The 19,544-nt window shown below is 40.7% G+C and overlaps 2 protein-coding genes across 2 annotated transcripts in view; one reads left to right on the top strand and one right to left on the bottom strand.

The window, feature by feature from the left end:
* The window catches only part of MBTD1 (mbt domain containing 1), a 76,049-nt gene extending 72,823 nt beyond the window's left edge, over positions 1 to 3,226 (bottom strand). Inside the window, 1 exon segment of the mRNA XM_044001391.1 lies at positions 3,132 to 3,226. Within this exon segment, the coding sequence (XP_043857326.1) occupies positions 3,132 to 3,164 (33 nt within the window). The 5' untranslated portion in view covers positions 3,165 to 3,226.
* A 107-nt stretch (positions 3,227 to 3,333) lies between these two features.
* The window catches only part of UTP18 (UTP18 small subunit processome component), a 52,364-nt gene continuing 36,153 nt past the window's right edge, over positions 3,334 to 19,544 (top strand). The window contains exons 1-7 of the mRNA XM_044001389.1: positions 3,334 to 3,726; positions 11,928 to 12,040; positions 12,272 to 12,367; positions 14,413 to 14,480; positions 15,956 to 16,044; positions 17,638 to 17,763; positions 17,888 to 18,062. Of these exons, the coding sequence (XP_043857324.1) occupies positions 3,388 to 3,726; positions 11,928 to 12,040; positions 12,272 to 12,367; positions 14,413 to 14,480; positions 15,956 to 16,044; positions 17,638 to 17,763; positions 17,888 to 18,062 (1,006 nt within the window). The 5' untranslated portion in view covers positions 3,334 to 3,387. The remainder of the gene's footprint in view (positions 3,727 to 11,927; positions 12,041 to 12,271; positions 12,368 to 14,412; positions 14,481 to 15,955; positions 16,045 to 17,637; positions 17,764 to 17,887; positions 18,063 to 19,544) is intronic.

Here is a 19,544-nt window from a genome sequence, read left to right as displayed (position 1 = left end):
ATGATGCTAAAGATACACTGCCATCTGCTTTGCCACTATACTATTAAGATCCCTGTGCTTTCCCAACTGATCTGCAGTAGAAGTGTCCTCTAAATGTTGTCTCCTCTATTAGAAAGTGAGCTCTTTGGGAGCAGGGGCAGTCTTGCTTTTTTCTATTTGTATCCTTCATTCATTGGGGCAACTCCATATTTACATTACATGGAATTATTTCCCTCTAAAGCTGGTATTTGCTTTTAAACCAATGTGACAGATATGTAGTTTTTAAAATCATTAAGAAATAAAGACCAGGGCAGCTAGGTGGTACAGTGGATAGAGCACCAGCCCTGGAGTCAGGAGGACCTGAAGTCAAATCCAGGCTCAGACACTTTAACACTTACTAGCTGTGTGACCCTGAGCAAGTCACTTAACCCCAATTGCCTCACCAAAAAAAAAAAAAAAAAAAAGGGAATAAAGACCAAAGCTTGTAAAATTTTTAGATGAAACTGAAGGACAGAAACAAATAAATACTTACCAAAGCTACGGTCAATATATAACCAAATTGTGAGAGAAAAACAAGTGAAGCAAAACTTTCTGTAATATGTATCAAACCAGTTTTTCTTGTCTGGTAAGTCAATTAACTTAAGTTCTCACAGTTGATCTTAAAAGCAAGCAGGAAAACACCCTAGAACTCAACATTAGCTAAAACTTTAGGGATATTTTAAGGTACAGAAAATTCCAAACTAGAAGTTTCCATAGATGTGTCCAGCAATAAGATATTTACCAAGATATATATATTATTAAAGTTGTTAATCATTTATCAAAGTGTCTAGAAGCCTGTGAACATGGGTACACGTACACGTACACACACACACACACGAAATGTTTCTTAAAGAAGGTGGTAGTACAAAAAGTGATAGATTAAAAAAAAAATCCAGTGTTGAAGCAAGTATTAGAAAAAGTTGCAGTCTAAGTATGGAAAATTTAAAAGCAAAATGTGGTAACTGGGGTTGAAGCAGGTGGAGGTGAGGGAAATATGTGTAAATTAGCCTTATAGAGCTAGGAACAGGAGCTAAAACACAATATTCCCTCCAGATTTTTATAGCAGTGTCTACTTTGCAGACACCATACGTTTATGTACGTGTTCAGATTTCTTCCACACTTTTGAATTGGGAAGAGAAAAACTACTGAAACATTCTACAGTTACTGCCCCTACTTTGGGTGAAATGATTTGACTTTAGAGACAGCATCGTTCACTAAGTCAGAAAAAGTTCTTGTGCGGAAAAACAACAAATTAGAGCTCTTTTTTGAGCAAATTCATATATGAAATAGTAAATACTCTACCTTGTTTTCTGGAAGATCATTAAAAGCAGTTGTGCAAATACCCTAACTTACTGCGAAGAACATTAAAGGTTTTTTTTGCAAATGTTCTAACTTGCTGTGAAGATCATTAAGTCATTTAGCAAATATTAAAATGTTGGGAGAAAGTGTTGGGGGGGAGGGGAAGCGAAGGTTTAAAAAATTTGTTTTCTTACTCTTATTGTGAAGAAACTAGGAAGAGCCACATTAGAAAGCAGATTAGCAAGTTTCTTCTAAGGAGGATTGGCTTCTATGGAGGGCAGTTTTATTTTTGTCCAGTCACTCCCCTACCTGTGAATAGGATGGATTCCTTAGAGAGCAAAGAGACTAAGAAAAATGACTCAGGCAACAAGTATTTGTGTTTTTTGGGTGAAAAATGAGGAGGAAGTAATATCTGGTAGACAATACCTCAGAAGAGGATTCTAAGTACACTCCAGAGGCTTATGTATTTCCCACACAAAAATCCTTCTCCCTTGAGAAGTCTGGAACGCAAGGGACCCAGCAAAATTTTCCGTTAACCATCTTTGCCTGCTTTTCGTGTCTTTCTTTCTCTTAATTCCAGAGCCTTCCCACTGAGATTATTTCCAATTGAGTCTGTTATTTATCGTGTTTGCCCACAGCTGTTTGCTTGCTGTTACCTTCCTTAATTATCAGCTCCTTGAAAACTGGAATTGTCTTTTGCTTTTCTTTCCTCTCGGTTCTCAGTATAGGACCTAGCACATAGTAGGTTCTTAACAAATGTTTATTAACTGATTGATTTCCACCTCCTCCTCCCACCCCCAAGGTTCGTTCAAGGCAACTCAGTGCAATCTAGGTCAGTGGGGGGCGGGACGAGGACACGCGTGAACACCCAAAGCTTGACAAGCCCCGGGGAGGAGGCTGGTCTACCCCACATCCCCTTTCTCCATTCCTCTGACCCTTCCAGGGCGGTTGGGCAATACGGAAGGTGGAAGAAGCCCCGGTTCCCACGCCGCACCCCGCCCCCTTAATATGTTTCCAACACCACGTGCGGCCCGTTCCGCAGCCCCGGATGGTGGGGGAAAGGGGGGAGTGGAGATAGCTTTCAGGTTGCCGCCGGGCAGAGAGCTCGGTCTCGGCCGAGGCCGCCCCCGGCCCCCGGCGCAGCCGCGGACGTAAACTTTTCCCAGGGCTGCTTCTTCCTGGAGAAGGGGGCGGCTCCGGGGAGCCGTTAACGGCCTCTAGGGTAGGCAGGGGGGAGCCAAGGGGGTGGCAAGGCCCAGTCGGGGGTTTGCAGCGACCCGCCGCCCACCCAACCCAGTTTACTTCTACACAAAGCCGCCGCCGCGTTCCGCTCTCACCAGATCCTTTGTGTTTTCCATCAGGGCCTCATGGGCAGAGGCGGGCTGCGCTCCCCAGGCCCGCCGAGCCCCCTCCCCGCGGCGGGGGCCGGCGCCTCTCTCCGGGACAGCTGCTAAAGGAGGGCTCCCGTCTCAACCCAGACTCGCCGCCGCGGCTCCGGTGACCCCAGATTTTACCCCCACCTCTTTTAACTCGGGTGGCCCCAAGATATCAACAACATTAACATAGCCCTCCCTGCCCAGCGCGCCTGCGCCGTGACCCGTGGCCCGATTGGCCCACTTCCCCCTTGCCCTCCCTCCCTTCCTGCTCTAGACCCTCGACAGGCGCCGTACTCTCCCGGCGCTACCAACCTGGAGGGGGTTGGAGAGTCGCTAAGCTGGCGTTAGGCCGAGCAACAAAATCAAGTCGAGGGTTGGGCATGCGAACAATAAAAAACGTTTACCCATTTCTTTTTCGTTAGGCTTTTTCTTTTGTACCTGGGATCCGCAGGGTGGGTCAATCAAAATCATTTCGACATCGTTCCCCCTACAACCGCTGGGATGAGGTCTTACTAAGAGAGTGTCACGTGGGGAGGGGCTCGCGAGGGGAGTGGGAGGTTACGTAGGGAAAGTGTTGGGTCACGTGCGAAGGGACCAAGCATACCCCATCAGCCTCCGCGGCAGCGGAAATAGAGGCTAAGCTGAGCTTGCGTACTGAAGTCCTCGTCTCTCTTTGAGAGTCCCGGGTTCAGCCATGCCGCCTGATAGGAGCGTGGTGTCCAAGCGCGGTAGGGGCTGGAACCAGGGCGGGAGCCTGCGCCGGGGTCGGGGTGGGGGCCTGGGCCGGGGCCGGGGTCGGAGTCGGGAGGTCGCCAAGTCAGCCCGCTCGATCCGGAAAAAGATCTCTCCCAGGCCCAACGGCGGCCCCGGCCCCAGCTCCTTGGCGGACGAGCAGAAGAGGCTCCAGCAACTGCACCGGCTGGCACTGGGCGCCGATAAACCGGCGGTGGAGCGGTGCCTGGAGGAGCTGGTGTTTGGTGACGACGCCGTAGACGAGGAGGATCTGCTGCTGGGGCGGCTGCGGAGCCTCGGGGTGAGCGAGCGCACCGGGGGAGGCTGGCCTTCCACTCTGGGGGCGGGGCGGCATGTGTTGGGGGAGGGAGAGGATGTCCGAGAACTGGTCACATTCCCCTCCTGTCCCCATCTCGACCCCTTGGTGGGTATGACAGACTTCACGCTGTGTTTTTAGTCTATCGAAGATATGGCTCTGGCAAGTCCAAGCGTCGGGTCACTCCCACCATCTGCCTTCGATTCTCACACACGTGCAGCCGAAGGAGGCCGGAGAAAATCAGGAAACCTTGAACTCTGGGTGCACTACGAATTTGTTACAAAATCTCCCCCGAGCGCTTTCTGAGCGAGGGAATCCTTTTACAAATGCTTTTGATGGTCTTTCCAAACCTTTGCATTCCTCCTGTGACTCTTCCTCCTGCTCCTCCCATTCTGAAGTGGAGGATCTTGGTCACCCTGCAGAAAACTTTCTCATTGCCCCTCTGCCTCATTTCACATCACTCAGATGTCTGCTCCCATTATCTCCTCCATCTTTTTTCCCTCTAAGATAGCCCTTGACTAGGCAGCCCCATCTGCCTACAACCTGGATTGCCTTCTATTGCACACTGCCTCCTCTATTATCCCCGATATCACTAATCCTCGGTCTTATTAGTGTAATACAGGACCACGTTTCCTTCTCTTTAAAACCCTCACTTGCTTGGACCATCTTTGCTACCTATACTGTATTTCTTTTTCTGGTCCTGGTTAAACTTGAGAAAGCCGTTTATAACCAGTCTATAATAACGTACTTCCACTTTGTATTCTCTCTTCTCCAGCAAGTCTGGCTTTGGACTTTATCATTCAGCTGAAACAGCTCTCTCCAAGGTTACCAATGATCTCTGAATTCCTTAATCTAATCTTTTTCTTAATCATCCTTGTACTCTGAAGGCTTTGAACTTCTTCTGGATCACATTCTTCTGGATATTCATTCCTTTAGATGTTTTACACTTCTGTCACCTGTTTCTCTTTCTACCTGATACTGTTTTAGCACAGTGCCAAGCACATACTTTGTCAAACCCTGCTCTACACTATTTCACTTGGTGATCTCATTACCTTCCCTGTATTCAATTATCTTCTTTATGAAGATATTCTCAGATCCATTTATCCAGCTCAAACCCCTTTCCTGACCTCCAATTTCACATCTTTGACTTCTTTGAGATATCTCCAACCAGATGTCCTGTAGACACTTCAAACCCAAGACAGAACTTACTAATTTTCTTCCCAAATTCTCTTTTTCAGATTTCTTTATTATTGCCAAAGGTACTACTGTTTTCCTGGTCACCCAGTTTAGCAAACTTGGTGTCATCCTCAACTCCTCCATCTTACCCTGTCTATCCAGTCTGTTGCCAAGTCTAGTCATTTTCACCTTCTCATCAAATCTTGTATGTTTCTTTGACAATCACTCAGCTGCCACAAGCTCTCATCTTCTCATTTCAGTAGCTTGCTGCTTGGTCTCCCTCTCCCAAATCTCTGCTACAGTCCATTCTCCACTTAGCTGCTAAATTGATTTTCCCCAAAGATAAGGTTTAGATTCTTATGCCCCCATCTCCCTATTCAGTAAACTCCAGTGATTCACTATTATATCTAGGTTCAAACATAAAATCCTCTGTGACATTTAAAATCCTTCATTACTTCCTTCCTACTTTTCTAGTGTTTTTATACTTCCAATCTACTCTAGGATCCATTGATAAAGTCCCTGTACTTTGTTGTTCCTTACACATGCCACTCCATTTCCTGACTTTGTACCTGTTCTGTGGCTGTTCCCTATGCCTGGAGTGTTTTCCTTTAGGTCTCCTGCTGTTGGCCATACCTGGCACTGCCCCCCCCCCCCATTACTTCCCACTTTTAATGTATAGATTTTGTATACATGGAGTTTACATGTTGTCTCTCCTCCTTAGACTGAACTCCTCTACTACAGGGCCCATGTTTTTTGCCTTTCCTTGTATATTCCTGGAGCCTGTTACAGTAAGCACTTAATAAATGTTTATTGGGGCGGCTAGGTGGCACAGGGGATAAAGCACCGGCCCTGGATTCAGGAGTACCTGAGTTCAAATCCGGCCTCAGACATTTAACACTTGCTAGCTGTGTGACCCTGGGCAAGTCACTTAACCCCAATTGCCTCACTAAAAAAAAAATGTTTATTGATAGTGAGATTGAGTTAAATTCTACAGGAGTTTATTATGTGAAAACTGCTTGCAAGATAACCATGGGTCTTAAGCCTTGCCCTCAAAGAGCTTTTATTCTATTAAGGAGAGGAAATTAGATGCCCCTATTCCCCTATATTCATTTTCCATGTTATTATGCATATATTTGTATATGTTTTGTCTTCTCCATTAGAACTTAAGTTCTTTGAGGAATAAATGGTGAATAAATAAATATTTGTTGATTAGTAATTATCCTCTAGAAAGCAGCAGGGTGCAGTGGAAAGAGCCCTAGATTGCCAGTCAGAAAACGTGGGGTCAAGCCCCAGCTAGAAAGTATTTTCTGTGTACTTAAAATAACTGTTGTTTGCCTGAGGTAGAACTTAAACTCTTTGAGGAGTGGCACTGTTTCATTTTTTGTTTTTGTATCCCCAGTGAATAGCACATAAAGTTGCTTTTAAAATGCTTGTTCAGGTGAATTCTGCAACTTAATAGCTTTTGGTTAAGCACTTGACTACTGGGAAGTCAGATTTCCTCCTCTGCCTAATGTGAGGGTTAGACTAGGGTGATGTCTTAAGAGCTTTTCCAGCTCTAATATTCTGTGTTTTTGTTTGATAAACTGTGGTAGGTTCCACATGCTATAGGAGTTTGGAAAAAGAGATCTGTGTGCTTTTGTAGTCTAGATGAGTGGCCTTCAAAATGGAGACCTAGAGTTATTCCGTGGAGCGCCAGGCTTGACCCCAAAGGATAGGTAATCAGCCAGTCAGAGGGTGGGAAGATGGGTTGAATCCTGGCTTCCCTTTAGTAGCGAATAGTGGCTTGGCACCAACACAGCTGTACTACTTCCCTGACCTTTTCTGCCTCTTTCCTTCATTGGGAATTTTTATGTGTGTGTGTATATATACCATATACACATGTAATTATATAATGTATAATTTTACACATAGAATATATAAATTTAGCTTAAGCTAGACCCCATGAGCTGCTGAAACTGGGCAGTTAGATTTCTCCCTTTACCCCCCTTTCATTTTTTGTTGGAAGAGTAACACAGGATGGAAAGGCATGGATGATTTACCGTTATGTTATCTTTCCCCCAAAAACTACCTTTCTTCTAAACTTAACTCTTCTACTCTCCCAGTTTTTCAACCTCTTCCTTATCCCTGATTCCTCACTCAGTTGGAACTGTTCTCTTCAGTGGTAATTGCCAAATCAGATTTTCTTTTCTCAATTATTTTTCTTGACTGTTTAGTAGATTTAATATTGAACCACTTTTCAATACTTTGTCATTTTTGTATTGTCATGACACTGCCTTTTTCTTTTTCTTTTTTTTGCTCAGGGCAGTAAGGGTTAAGTGACTAGCCCAGGGTCACACAGTGTCTGAGGCTGGATTTTAATTCAGGTCCTCCTGAATCCAGGACCAGTGCATTATTCATTGCAACATCTAGCTGCCCCGACACTGCTTTCTTGATTCTCCCTCCAGCTTTCTGGTTACTCTTCAGTTCCCTTTGCTGGATTATTATACATACATTGCCTTTTAACTTGGTTGTCCCCTAAAGTTCTGTCCTGGATCCTCTTCTCTCTCTATACAGTTTTTCCTGTGGGTTCAGTTAACATTTTTATGCAGATGATTCCCAGATCTATCCAGCAATAATTTCTTTGCTGAAAGCCAGTCCATGTCAGTAACTGCTTATTAGAAATTTTGAACTGGAAGTCCCACTAACATCTCAAACTCAACATGTCTAAAACAATCTATTATCTTTCCCCCCAAATCCATCTTTCTTCCAAATTCCTCTATTTCTTTTGATTTTCCCAGCATTTTTTTGTTGTTGTCAAGGCATTGGGGGTTAAGTGACTTGTCCAGGGTCACACAGATAGTGAGTGTCAAGTGTCTGAGGTTGGATTTGAACTTAGGTCCTCCTGAAATCAGGGCCAGTGCCTTATCCACTATGCCACCTAGCTGCCCCCTCATCCATCTTCTCAATGTCTCATATTCCCTCAGTCAATATAGCCAGTCAGTTGTTAAATCTTGCTATTGCTATCTCCACAATAGCTCTTGAATCTGTTTTTTTCTACTCAAAACAGCTAATATCTTAGTTCATTCTTACCACTTCCCTCCTAGACAGTTGTAGTGACCTCCTAATTGGTCTCCCTCAAATTTCTTTCCCTCTCCAATCCATCTTTCACACAGATGCTAAAGTGTGGGTCTGAACGTGACGTTCCCCTACTCAGTAAACTCTAGTGGCTTCTTATTAACACTGTGATCAAATATTATTTCATCCTTATGTAAGTTCTCTTTTAGTCTTAAGTTTTGTGAGGTACATAATAGTACAGTAGTACATGTGTATAAATTATAAATAAGTTAACAGTGGAAATGCACTGCAAATTTTTTTAAATATTAGGGATGTTTGATCAAAATGTTTGGTAACCATTGGTTTAGAAGGTTTTCTGGAGGAGAGGGTTCATAGTATCTTCTTAAAGGAAGCACAGGGTATGGAGGTGGGAGGAACAGCAGGTTGGTGGAAAGACCATGGTATATATGGTAGGACCAGTGAGGACTGCAGCCAGAGGGTAGTGGGGGGGGTATAGGAGGAAATATAAGTGGACAGGTAAAATGGAGCCAGATGGTGGAATTTCATGAAGACCTGGCAGAGGAGTTTGGAGATTTACTTCAAACTCTTAAATAGGAGAAATTGGCATGATTCAATTGGCTATGATTTGCAGAATCATAGGGCAGAGACTGGTAGCAAGGATGGCTGGGAAACCAGTGGAGAGACTTGCAATGAACCTGGCATGAGGTAGTCTAGCCTGGTATAGAGTGGTGGCAGTGGGAATAGAGAATAGCACAGTATGAGATGTTTGTTTCCAACGAAGAAATGGTGAGATTTGATGAAATTTTAGATAGGAAATGTGGTGGAAAGAAGCAAAGATGATTAGTTTATGACCTTAGTAGAATGATAGTAGTGGAGTGGTTGAGGAAGGAAAGGAGTTGAAGTATTACTTTGGAAGGTTCTGTGCTTTGAAAGAGATGGGTCCTGAGGAGGTGAGGGGATTCCTTACATGTTCCTACATCTTGGAATTGAGGGCAAGTGAAGTCTTGTTTTCTTGATGTATTTTGTATGATAGGTTTCTCCTAAGGGAAGAATTGAGAATTAAAAAGTTTAGAATGAAATGGGCCTCTGATGTGAAATATCCTAAGTAGTTACAGGGCTAGAGAAGTGGTATTGTTATGGATGTGGAGCAGGAATTATCTGGTCATTCTCCAATATTATTAGATTGTAAGTCCCTTGAGGCCAGGGAGTCCTATTCCCCTTTGTGTCTCTTCAAGCACCTAGCATGATGTAAGGCACTCAAGCATCTATTGAATGAATTATTATATAGGGATGTTTTATTCTTTAGCCCTCTTATTTTCCCTCCCTTTGGTTTGCTTGGCAGTTTTTGCCCTATGTCTCTTACTTTATTTAGTTTTTACTTACTTTTTGTTGTTCTCCTGCATGACCCTTTTCTTTTTGCTTGCTGACCTTTTCTCCTCGACAGTCCCATTTTTCTTTTCCTGTCCAGGGCCCTCTGCTGATCTTCTTGAGCCTTTTCATTTTCTGCTCTTTCTTATAGAACTTCCTGTCACTGACATTCCTTCCTTTATTTCATCAGAAGGGGTTGCACTCAAAGCATTCTATCACCCATTGTGTAGAAAGAGGGAGAAAACTTGATTGTAGTTATAGTTTTAGAGAAATTTGGGTCCTGGACCTTTTCCCCCACATTTATTTATCTTATTCCCCCTTTTTTATAGTTATTGTATGCAAAGCTTTCTTCCCTTAGAGGGCCATAATGGTGTAATAAATAGAGAGCTGGCCTTGAACCTGGAAAAGAAGACCTCTGTTCAAGTTCCTGGGCAAGCCCCTTAACATCCAGGGGCTCTGTGAAGTTTCCAAGAAGGCACCAGCCTACATTGCTAGAAGGAATATCCTTATCAGAGGGATTACCTGTACTGTACCGGTGAAATGACAGATCCAATCCCTGTCTAGTCCCTGTTCTCTTTTCCTTATTAGAGTATAAGTTTCTTGAAAGCAGGGTCATATCTGTCTTTATATCTCAGTTGCCTAGCTTTTTTTCTGGGAGTTGTGGGTGGAGAGAGGGGCAGATAATTCTTAGTGACTGGATGGATATGCATTTATTAAGTGCTTATTATGTGCCAGGCACTGTGCCAAGTGCTGGGGATACAAAGGCAAAAAAGCAGTCCATGACCTTTATGAAACTCATTCTTTTTTTTTTTTTTGGTAGTATTTTATTTTATTCCCCAATTACATGTGAAGATTGTTTTCAACATTCATTTCTGTAAGATTTTGAGTTCTTGATTTTTCTCCCTCCTTCCCTCCCCCCTCCTCAAGATGGCAAGCAATCAGTTATGGGTTATGTATATTCAGTCATATTATGCTTATTTCCATATTAGTCATGTTGTGAAAGAAAAATCAGAACAAAAGGAAAAAAACCACAAGAAAGAAAAAAATAACAAATAAAGTGAAAAGAGTATATTTTGATTTACATTCAGATTCCTCCATAGTTTTTTTTCTGGATGTGAAAAGCATTTTGTATCATAAGTCTTTTGGCATGGTCCCGGATCATTGTATTGCTGAGGAGTTAATTCTATCACAGTTGATCATCATACAATGTTATTGTTACTTTGTACAATGTTCTGGTTCTGCTCACTTCAGAGCTCAGCATCAGTTAATGTAAATCTAGGTTTTTCTGAAATCTGCCTGCTCTTTTCTTTTTTTTTTTTTTTTGTGAGGCAACTGGGGTTAAGTGACTTGCCCAGGGTCACACAGCTAGTAAGTGTTAAGTGTCTGAGGCCGGATTTGAACTCAGGTCCTCCTGACTCCAGGGCCGGTGCTCTATCCACTGCACCATCTAGCTGCCCCCTGCTCATTTCTTATAGCACAATAGTATTCCATCACATTTATATACCACAACTTGTTCAACCATTCCCCAATGGATGGGCATCCCCTCAATTTCCAATTCTTGCCACCACAAAAAAAGCTGCTATAAATATCTTTGTACATGTACATTTTCCCCTTTTTAATGATCTTTGGGATGGAGATAACTATATCTCAAATTCTTTTGGGGGGGCAGGGCAGTAAGGGTTAAGTGACTTGCCCAGGGTCACACAGCTAGTAAGTGTCAAGTGTCTGAGGCCAGATTTGAACTCAGGTACTTCTGAATCCATGGCTGGCACTTTATCCACTGTCACCTAGCTGCCCCCTGAACTCAAATTCTAATGTAAATGTATGTATAAGATGTATGCAGAGTAAATGGAAGTTAATGTTGGAAGGAAGAAGTACTAAGAGGCAGGAAGGGAAAGTGTGAAAGCTCTCCTTGTAGCTGAATATAGGAGGAATCCAGGAAGTGGAGGTGAGTAGGAAGAGCATTCCAAGCATGAGGAACAGCCAGTGAAGAGGCAGAGTCTGGAGATGAGGGTCATGTATGAAGAGCAGCAAGAAGGCAGGTGTTGGGAGGAACAGTGACACTGAGAGTCCAGGGAAGGTAAGGTAACTAAGTGTAAGCCAACTAAAGAGATGGGAAGAACCTAGATCGTTAAGGACTTTAAGTGGCAGCCAGAGGACTTTGTTCCTGCAGGTAATAGGGAGCCACTGGAGTTTATAAAATAGGGGGCAACTTGGTCAGACCTGTGCACTCTTCTGTAACTTAATCTTAGAGCCTTTCCTATGCTATTGAGAAGTTATGTGACTTGCTCATCACAAAAAGAATGTGTCCAGTTCATCAACCCCATAGAATCATTGGATCATAAATTTACAGATGAGGAAAATGAAGCCTAGGGAAGGTAAGCAATTTACCAAAAATCACATGGTTAGAGTATCACAAGCAAGGTTTGAACCTAAGGCCTCTGGCCTGAATAGCCAGTGCTCTTTCCACTGTACCAAGCTGCTTTCCTGACCTGACAGGCTGGCTTTTTATCAGCCATGCTATGTTACCTTTTACAGAAGATGATACATCATCAGTGTTGATTGAGTTTATTCTTGTTATATTTCAGGATGGTATCCATGAAGACTCCAGTGACTCAGAGGTGGAAAATGAAGCAAGAAATGATATTCCTGCCAAAAAGAAGCCAGTGTGGGTGGATACTGAAGATGAAGATGAAGAAGAGTAAGTTGAGAATATATGTTCATTTCTGGAAACTGAAATTCCTTTGTACACTAGATGAATAAGTTGGTATTTGAAATGTTAACTTTCCATGGGGTAAAATAGGTATCTTTTATAAACAGTGTAATTGTAATGTCATGTAATCATTGAGCGCAAGTGTGTGGAATCTGGATTTCAAACACCAAAGGCAACAAATATGTTGAATTTTCAGATAATGCTGTTCTATTTCTGTAGAATTGACATGACTCATCGGTTTCGGAAAAATATGATAAAAAATGCAAGAGAAAAGAAACTCTCCAAAGACAAACTCCAAAGAAGACTTAAAGAAGAGTAAGTATTTCTGTGTGATTTACTTATAGCCAGTAATATGTTTTGAAACTGTCAGTCTTTAGATGATAAGTGAAAGATCACTGGCTATAGTAGACTCACTTGAATGGTGTATTTTCCTGATGGAAATTGTATGTTCTGTAGAACATCAGTGGTAGCAATGCAGAGTGTGTTGAATTTACTCAAGACTTGGGTTTGAACACCAGCTAATAAGCTTTTTGACCTTGGATAAGGAAGTTAATCCCACTGAGCCTTAATCATTTTCCTGACTTGGTAAATGGAAACAGTAATAATTATAACATCTACCCCAGTGGTATTTTGCAAATCTTAGAGCAAACTTGTGTAACTGAATTGTTACCCTTAGAGGACTCTATATTATGATTCACAGAGTGATTCATTGGTGGGAAAGATTTGTTTTTCTATTGGCCACTGATCCCCAAGAACCAAGGGCATAAAAGTAAAAACTAATTTCATTTTATTTAGAGAGAAATCTAAACACATATGACTTTTATTTTTAACATTTAAAAACGGTTAAATGACAATGAGAAGGGAATGTCCTATGTTCTGCCATCTACTGTGTCTCATAGTACATTGTAGCACATTGTTGACACTAATGCTTGTGAATGAATGAATTAAGGGAGAAGGCAGGGTAGGGTGAAGAGGGAAGAGAGGGCGGGCTATAGAAAGTGAATAGAGAACTAATTGAGAATCAGATAGATACACAGAGAAACACTGACACAGAGAGAAAAACTTTTAGGAAGCCATATAATAAACAAATGGCTTTTTAGATGATTGCTGTTTACACTTTGACGGCTGTAGGAATAAGTAGGGTACTTTTTCTTGGTACTTGCCCCTGTGAACCAATGAGATTGTTAGGCCGGAGTTTCCTTCTGTAGCATCATAAACAAAATGTTCTCCACTTGTTCTGTAGTTTAGAAAGTGACTTTTTCAATGCAGAAGAATAAACAGCAAACAAATGTGTTCCATTTATACTTGTATTGTGAGGAATGATGAGTTTTTTGAATTAACATCTCATTCTTTGATTACCATTACCTTACCAGGAAAAGATAGGTTGAGCTTAGGCTCCCATGAAAGACTTGTGAAATTCAGACACATTCTTCATTATACTCTGTCATTTATCAAGGCAGGATACCTTGAGACAGAGGATGATGTTCACCAGACCCATGGGCAGTCTGCTGAAGCCTAGGGAACCGCTTTTCAGAAGAGTGCTTTTAAAATGCATAAAAATGCACAGGACTGCAAAGAGAACTAGATATATAAGTATAAATATGTATGGAAATGTAAATATTTATATTAAATCATTAAACAAAACCCTGGGTTGTCTTAATACAAATAGTGTTTAGATTTGAAAATAGGAGTGGGAACAGAACCTTGATGGATTAATTTTCTAAGAGGTAGGTTTTTTTGGTAGTGTTTGATATATCATCCTAAAAAGGCACTTGAAGTGCCTTCCCACTTTACATTTGACTTAATGCTGTGTAGAGGATGATGATTCTTGCAGTCTTGGATGTTTTGACATGAACTAATAAGGAAAAATAGTTGACTGGTATGTTATAGAACAGTAAAGAATTAATGAGTAGATTTCAGAGAATTCAAGTTTTTAAAATTTTATTTTAGGGTGAGGAATGAGTGACCCACAGATGTTTCATATTTTGGTAGAATAGGAACAGGAAAAGAAGCCATACATCTAGAAATGGCAGTGAATTTAGAGATCAGACCGTGTTAAATCCTTTGCGTTCCTTTTGACTAGCAGTATGATCTTTGGCAAATTGCTTTATCTTTATGGTTCTTTTTCCTTTATATAAAATTAGAGGATTTGACTAGCTAGTTTCTAAGGTCACTTTCCACCTCTAAATTATATAATATGATATGTGCTGATGATTTTATATAAGAAGGCTATCCATTCTTATAAACTCATGGAGTAATTCACATCCTATACATTGCTAACTTCATGTTATGTATGGTAGAAGGGGGGAAAAAAAATCAAAGTAATTACCAAGAAAGTAAAGCTTGCTTATTCTGTTTAGATTTCAGCATGCAATGGGTGGAACACCTGCCTGGGCAGAATTTAGCAGGAAGAAGATACTTTCAGAAGGTAACCATTACTTTTCTTGTTTTGGATGCTGGGCATCATATTCATGAAGCCCAGTATTATACTTTAGTCTTAAAATAAAAAACCTTGTAGAAGGCACAGTGCAGTGTTGACTTGTATTAAACATACAGTCAACTAAACTAGGGTTTTTTGTTTGTTTTAATATAAATAACTTTCAAGTGGGTGTACCCTCATCTTGTTAGTTATACGGTGGATTTTTTTTTTTTAAACGTAAGGGGTGGGGAGGATCTGAAATGTAATGGAGATGTAGGTAATCTGGTTAGATTGATTTATTCTTTTCTTGCATGATCTTGAATCTTGATTTTCTCATTTGAAAGTGTAAGAATTCAATGTTAGCCACATGAGTTTCAACTTAGTGTCTTTTGGCTTTGAATTCACTCTACCCCCATTTTAGTTTTTTCAAAAAAGAGAAATATGGAAATATGGGGTAGTTGCAGGCAAGCATTACTCATTAGGGGAAAAGTCATCTGTGGGACTTGTTTTATTTTTTCCATAAATTTCCTTTCCTTATTGAATTATTTTTTACATATGACAAACATTAACAAACATGCATATTTCTACATACAAAGGAGAGACAAGGTTTATATGAAAACCATGAATCTTTTACATACAACTTTTTTGTGCGTGTTTATTTAACACAATAGTATCCAAACTGTCTTCTTTTGAACTTTCTTCTGCTTTCTTCTTTTTATTTAAATTCATTAATACTTGTTTGTCTTTTTTGGATATCTCTACCCCTTGTAACAACAAAATTCACACATTGGCTGAGTCTGAAAACCTGTTGAGTTTTGCACTTTTTCCTACTCTATCGACTCTACTAAGAATCATCATCAGTCTTCTGTAGTTATTGTTGCTCACTGCATTGACCAGAGTCCTTTAAATCTTTCGAAGTTGTTTTCTTTTCCAATATATAGACGATTACAAAAAACAAAACATTATAGACAATTGTATTTATTGTTTTCCTGGTTCTTTTCATTTTACTCAGTATCAGTTCATATAATTCTGCCCATTTTTCTCTGAATTTCTCCCTTTTATTACTTTTTATATTTCATTAATATTCCATTATATTTATATATCATAATTTATTCAGCCATTCCTCATAGGCATTCACTTTATTTCTAGTTCTTTGCTGCCACAAAAAATGCGGTTAAAAATATTTTCATGCATATGAGTCCTTTTCCTTTTTACTTAATATTGCTGAGTCATAGTTTAGTAACTTTTTTATGTAGAATTCCAAATTGTCTTCCAGAATGACTGTAACCATTCATAGCTTGACCAACAATGCAACATTGTGATTGTAGTCCCATAGCCTCTTGGACAATTGGTTTTTTTTTTCCCTTTTTCTCATCTTTGCCAAGTGTGAACTAGAACCTCAGTTGATTTAGTTGGCATTTCTCTTTTTATTAATGATTTGTACATATTTTTCCTATGGTTGTTGATGAGTTTGTTTGTTTTAGATGAAAGCGATGAGGATGAAGATGACCTCTTGAAAAGGACAGGAAATTTTATATCCACATCAGCCTCTTTACCACGTGGAATCCTGCAGGTGAGAGAGTGAATATTGATTTAATGTGCTTTTATTTCTCTGTATAAATCCCATGTGGTACTGTAAGTTCTTAGTATCCTGAGCCAGTCATATTACATTAGTCTAATTCTAGTTCCTGAGTATAGAGATACAGTATCACTCCATCCTTGGGGTTGGACAGGTTTTCTACCTGTTTATCTTAGTAAATATTTGTGGAATTTCTTTTTCCACATTAGACTATTGTGAGATTTAAAATTGGATATTAGATCATAAATCTCCCCTACTTAACCTTTCCCTTAATTTATCTCCCAGACTAGTAAATGGAAGAAGCTTCTGGTTTTCTAGTTAGAGCTTTTATTGTGTGGTAGTCACCAGGTGATGTTGATTAGAAGGATAGGAAAGCAGAAATACAATACAAATCGTCTTAAGACTAGGCTTAGTCTATATTCCGTATAAAACTCACCAAAACCCAAGGCCACCTTTGGGGAGAAAGAGAGAGGCCGAGTCAAGCGCGTGCTGTTAACCGAGAGCCGGGCCGAGTCGAACTCCAGTCAGCGCAGCGCAGCCAGGAGACCAGCAGAGCAGGAAAAAAAAAGGTCCCACTTCCGTTCTCTCCTTGCCTTTTAAGCTCTCACCCTGGAAGTCGAGTGCTCAGCAGGCAATCTGGCGTGTGTTGCAGGCAGACTAGTGTGCGTAGCTCATGCTGTTGGTCTCCTCCCCAAAAGGGTGGTCCTAAAAAAACTGGCGTCTCTCCATTATCTAACCGACTGTTAAAACTTTTTACCACACTATGTAATTTTCATAGTTTTTTTTGTTTGTTTGTTTTTTTGTTTTTTGGTGAGGCAATTGGGGTTAAGTGACTTGCCCAGGGTCACACAGCTAGTAAGTGTCAAGTGTCTGAGGCCGGATTTGAACTCAGGTTCTCCTGAATCCAGGGCCAGTGCTTTATCCACTGCGCCACCTAGCTGCCCTTGACTATGTAATTTTAAAGGGATCTGGCTAGGAAGTCGTCGATCTCGGGTTATCCTGGGAGTTCAGAATCCTAAATTTTTTTTTTGCTTGCTTCTTTGTGACTCTGACTAAGCAACTACCTTTTCCTCTCAATAAAAAGGGAATGGTAGTGGAAAGGAAGAAGAGTAGGATTATAACAAAGCACCTAGGTACAGACCAGATTTTACTACTCACACAGAAGTGTTAGGGGCTGTCAAAGGTATTACTCCCCCATCTCCTCCCACCCCCAAGACACATGGACACAATTTATAGAAGAAGAAACCGAGGCTCAGAACAGTTGTGACTTGCCTTAGGTAACACAGCTACTACCTGATAGTAAAGCCAAGACTGCAATCCAAGTCTCATTTCTCAGGCTCTTTGGTCTTTCTTCTCTTATGCCACTATCTATACTCAAAAGATATTTTGTTCCTCTAAAGTGAATTAAAAAAACCTTTATCCATATGATTCAATGCAATAAACATGAAATTCCTACTATATGCAAAACAGAATCAGTGCTGGGGATTCACAGTTGGAAAATTAGATAGTATTGGTTAACTAGCCACTGATTTCTTCTCAGTGTAATTGTGTTAAGCATGTTATGCTCATTTTTTTCCCCCTCCATAGATGAAGAGCTGCTTGAATGCGAATGCTGAACGGCCTTCTTCTGCTAAGATCTCATCAGTGCAGTTCCACCCTCGTGCTCAAGTTATTATGGTTGCTGGATTGGATAATGCTGTATCCCTGTTTCAGGCATGCATTTACTTTTATGGAGACTAAGTAGTAGCAATGGCACAGGACTATTTGTGCATGCGTTTAGGAGGAGAGCTAAGGACATTGTCATAACCGGAGGAATTATTCTGTACTTTCTCGACAGGTTGATGGAGAAACGAATCCTAAAATCCAGAGCATCTATTTAGAACAGTTTCCAGTCTATAGGGCCCGCTTCAGTGCCAATGGAGAAGAAGTCCTGGCCACAAGCAATCTCAGCAAGATACTTTATGTATATGACATGATGGGTGGAAATGTAATTCCAGTGCATCAAGTAAGGGGTAAGGTTTCCAGGGAACAGTATTGTTGTATTTGTTTCTTTGGAGATGAGTGTGCATTTAGTTAAGATCGTCCTAGGTGGTTAACTTAGTGTTGTCAGTTGTTTCAAGGATACTCTTTGGTGACTAGCTCCAAATTTGCACCATATGATTGGATCTATTTGATTTTTGGGGCTTTTTTTAACTAATGAGAGGTTTCACAATGTAGTGGATAAAGAGCTACTTCTGACCTCAGAGTCAGGAAGACTTAGAATCAAGTTATGACTCTTAACGTATACTGGCTTTCTGATCCAGAGCAACACCTCAGGATTCATTAACAGAGTTACATACCTTGATGAAATCACAAGGATGGACCATTTGGTCATATCAATGTGCTGGCATTTATTCCATCATTCCTCTGTCATCGGATATTTAGATTGTTTCCAATTATTTATAATTAAATATTGTGGTGCTATGAGAACCTTTAAAAAACTAGTATTTTAATATTTTGAAGGTATATTTCCTCAAAATTTCTGAGTCAAAATGTGTGTGTGTGTGTGTATATATATATATTTTTTAGTGAGGCAATTGGGGTTAAGTGACTTGCCCAGGGTCACACAGCTAGTGTCAAGTGTCTGAGGCCGGATTTGAACTCAGGTACTCCTGAATCCAGGGCTAGTGCTCTATCCACTGCGCCATCTAGCTGCCCCCTCCCTTACAATTTTTAAAATAACTTTTTCAGTGTATCACCAGTTTATTCTCCAAAGATTCTATAAATTTGCAATGCCACTAGCAGTAACTGAGTAGCAGTTTCTCTACAACTCTACTACTTGAGTCTTGTTTCTTCTATTTTTGTGAATTTGGTAGGTATGAGGCAGTATCCCAGAGTTGTTTTAATTTGCATCTCTTTGATTATTAGTAAGGTTGGGGATTTAAAAAAAAAAACGATCATTAACCATCCCTCTTCTTTTGAAAATTGCCTCTATCCATTCTTTGATGATGTGTACTAGGAATTATCATTGTTATTTTCTAACATTTTCTAATGTATTTAGGTGCCAAGTTTTTATATTTGCTTGTAACTATTTTATCAATCTGTTTTTCTGTTTTTTATTGTTTAGGGGTTTTCTAATTTTTCTGTTATTGTATATTGTTATTATTGTATCATATTTATTGAATCAAGAAATCAGTTCCCCATCACAATTGAGATGAATGCTTTATTTGCTTTTCGTTCTTTTTCTTTTTCTTTTTCCTTTCCTTTTTTTTTTTTTTTTGGCAGGGCAGTGAGGGTTAAGGGACTTGCCCAGGGTCACACAGGTAGTAGGTGTGTCAAGTATCTGAGGTTGGATTTTGAACTCAGCTCCTCCTGAATCCAGGGCCCGTGCTTTATCTACTGCACCACCTAGCTGCCGCCCTTTTTCTTTCTTTCTTAATTTTCTTTTCTTTTCTTTTTTTTATTTTTGGGCAGGGTAATTGGGGTTAAGTGACTTGCCCAGGGTCACATAGCTA

Source organism: Dromiciops gliroides, chromosome 4, assembly GCF_019393635.1.
Source record: "Dromiciops gliroides isolate mDroGli1 chromosome 4, mDroGli1.pri, whole genome shotgun sequence".
NCBI lineage: Eukaryota > Metazoa > Chordata > Mammalia > Microbiotheria > Microbiotheriidae > Dromiciops > Dromiciops gliroides.
Note: the sequence above shows the minus strand (reverse complement) of the source record. Positions and strands in the feature narration are given on the sequence as shown.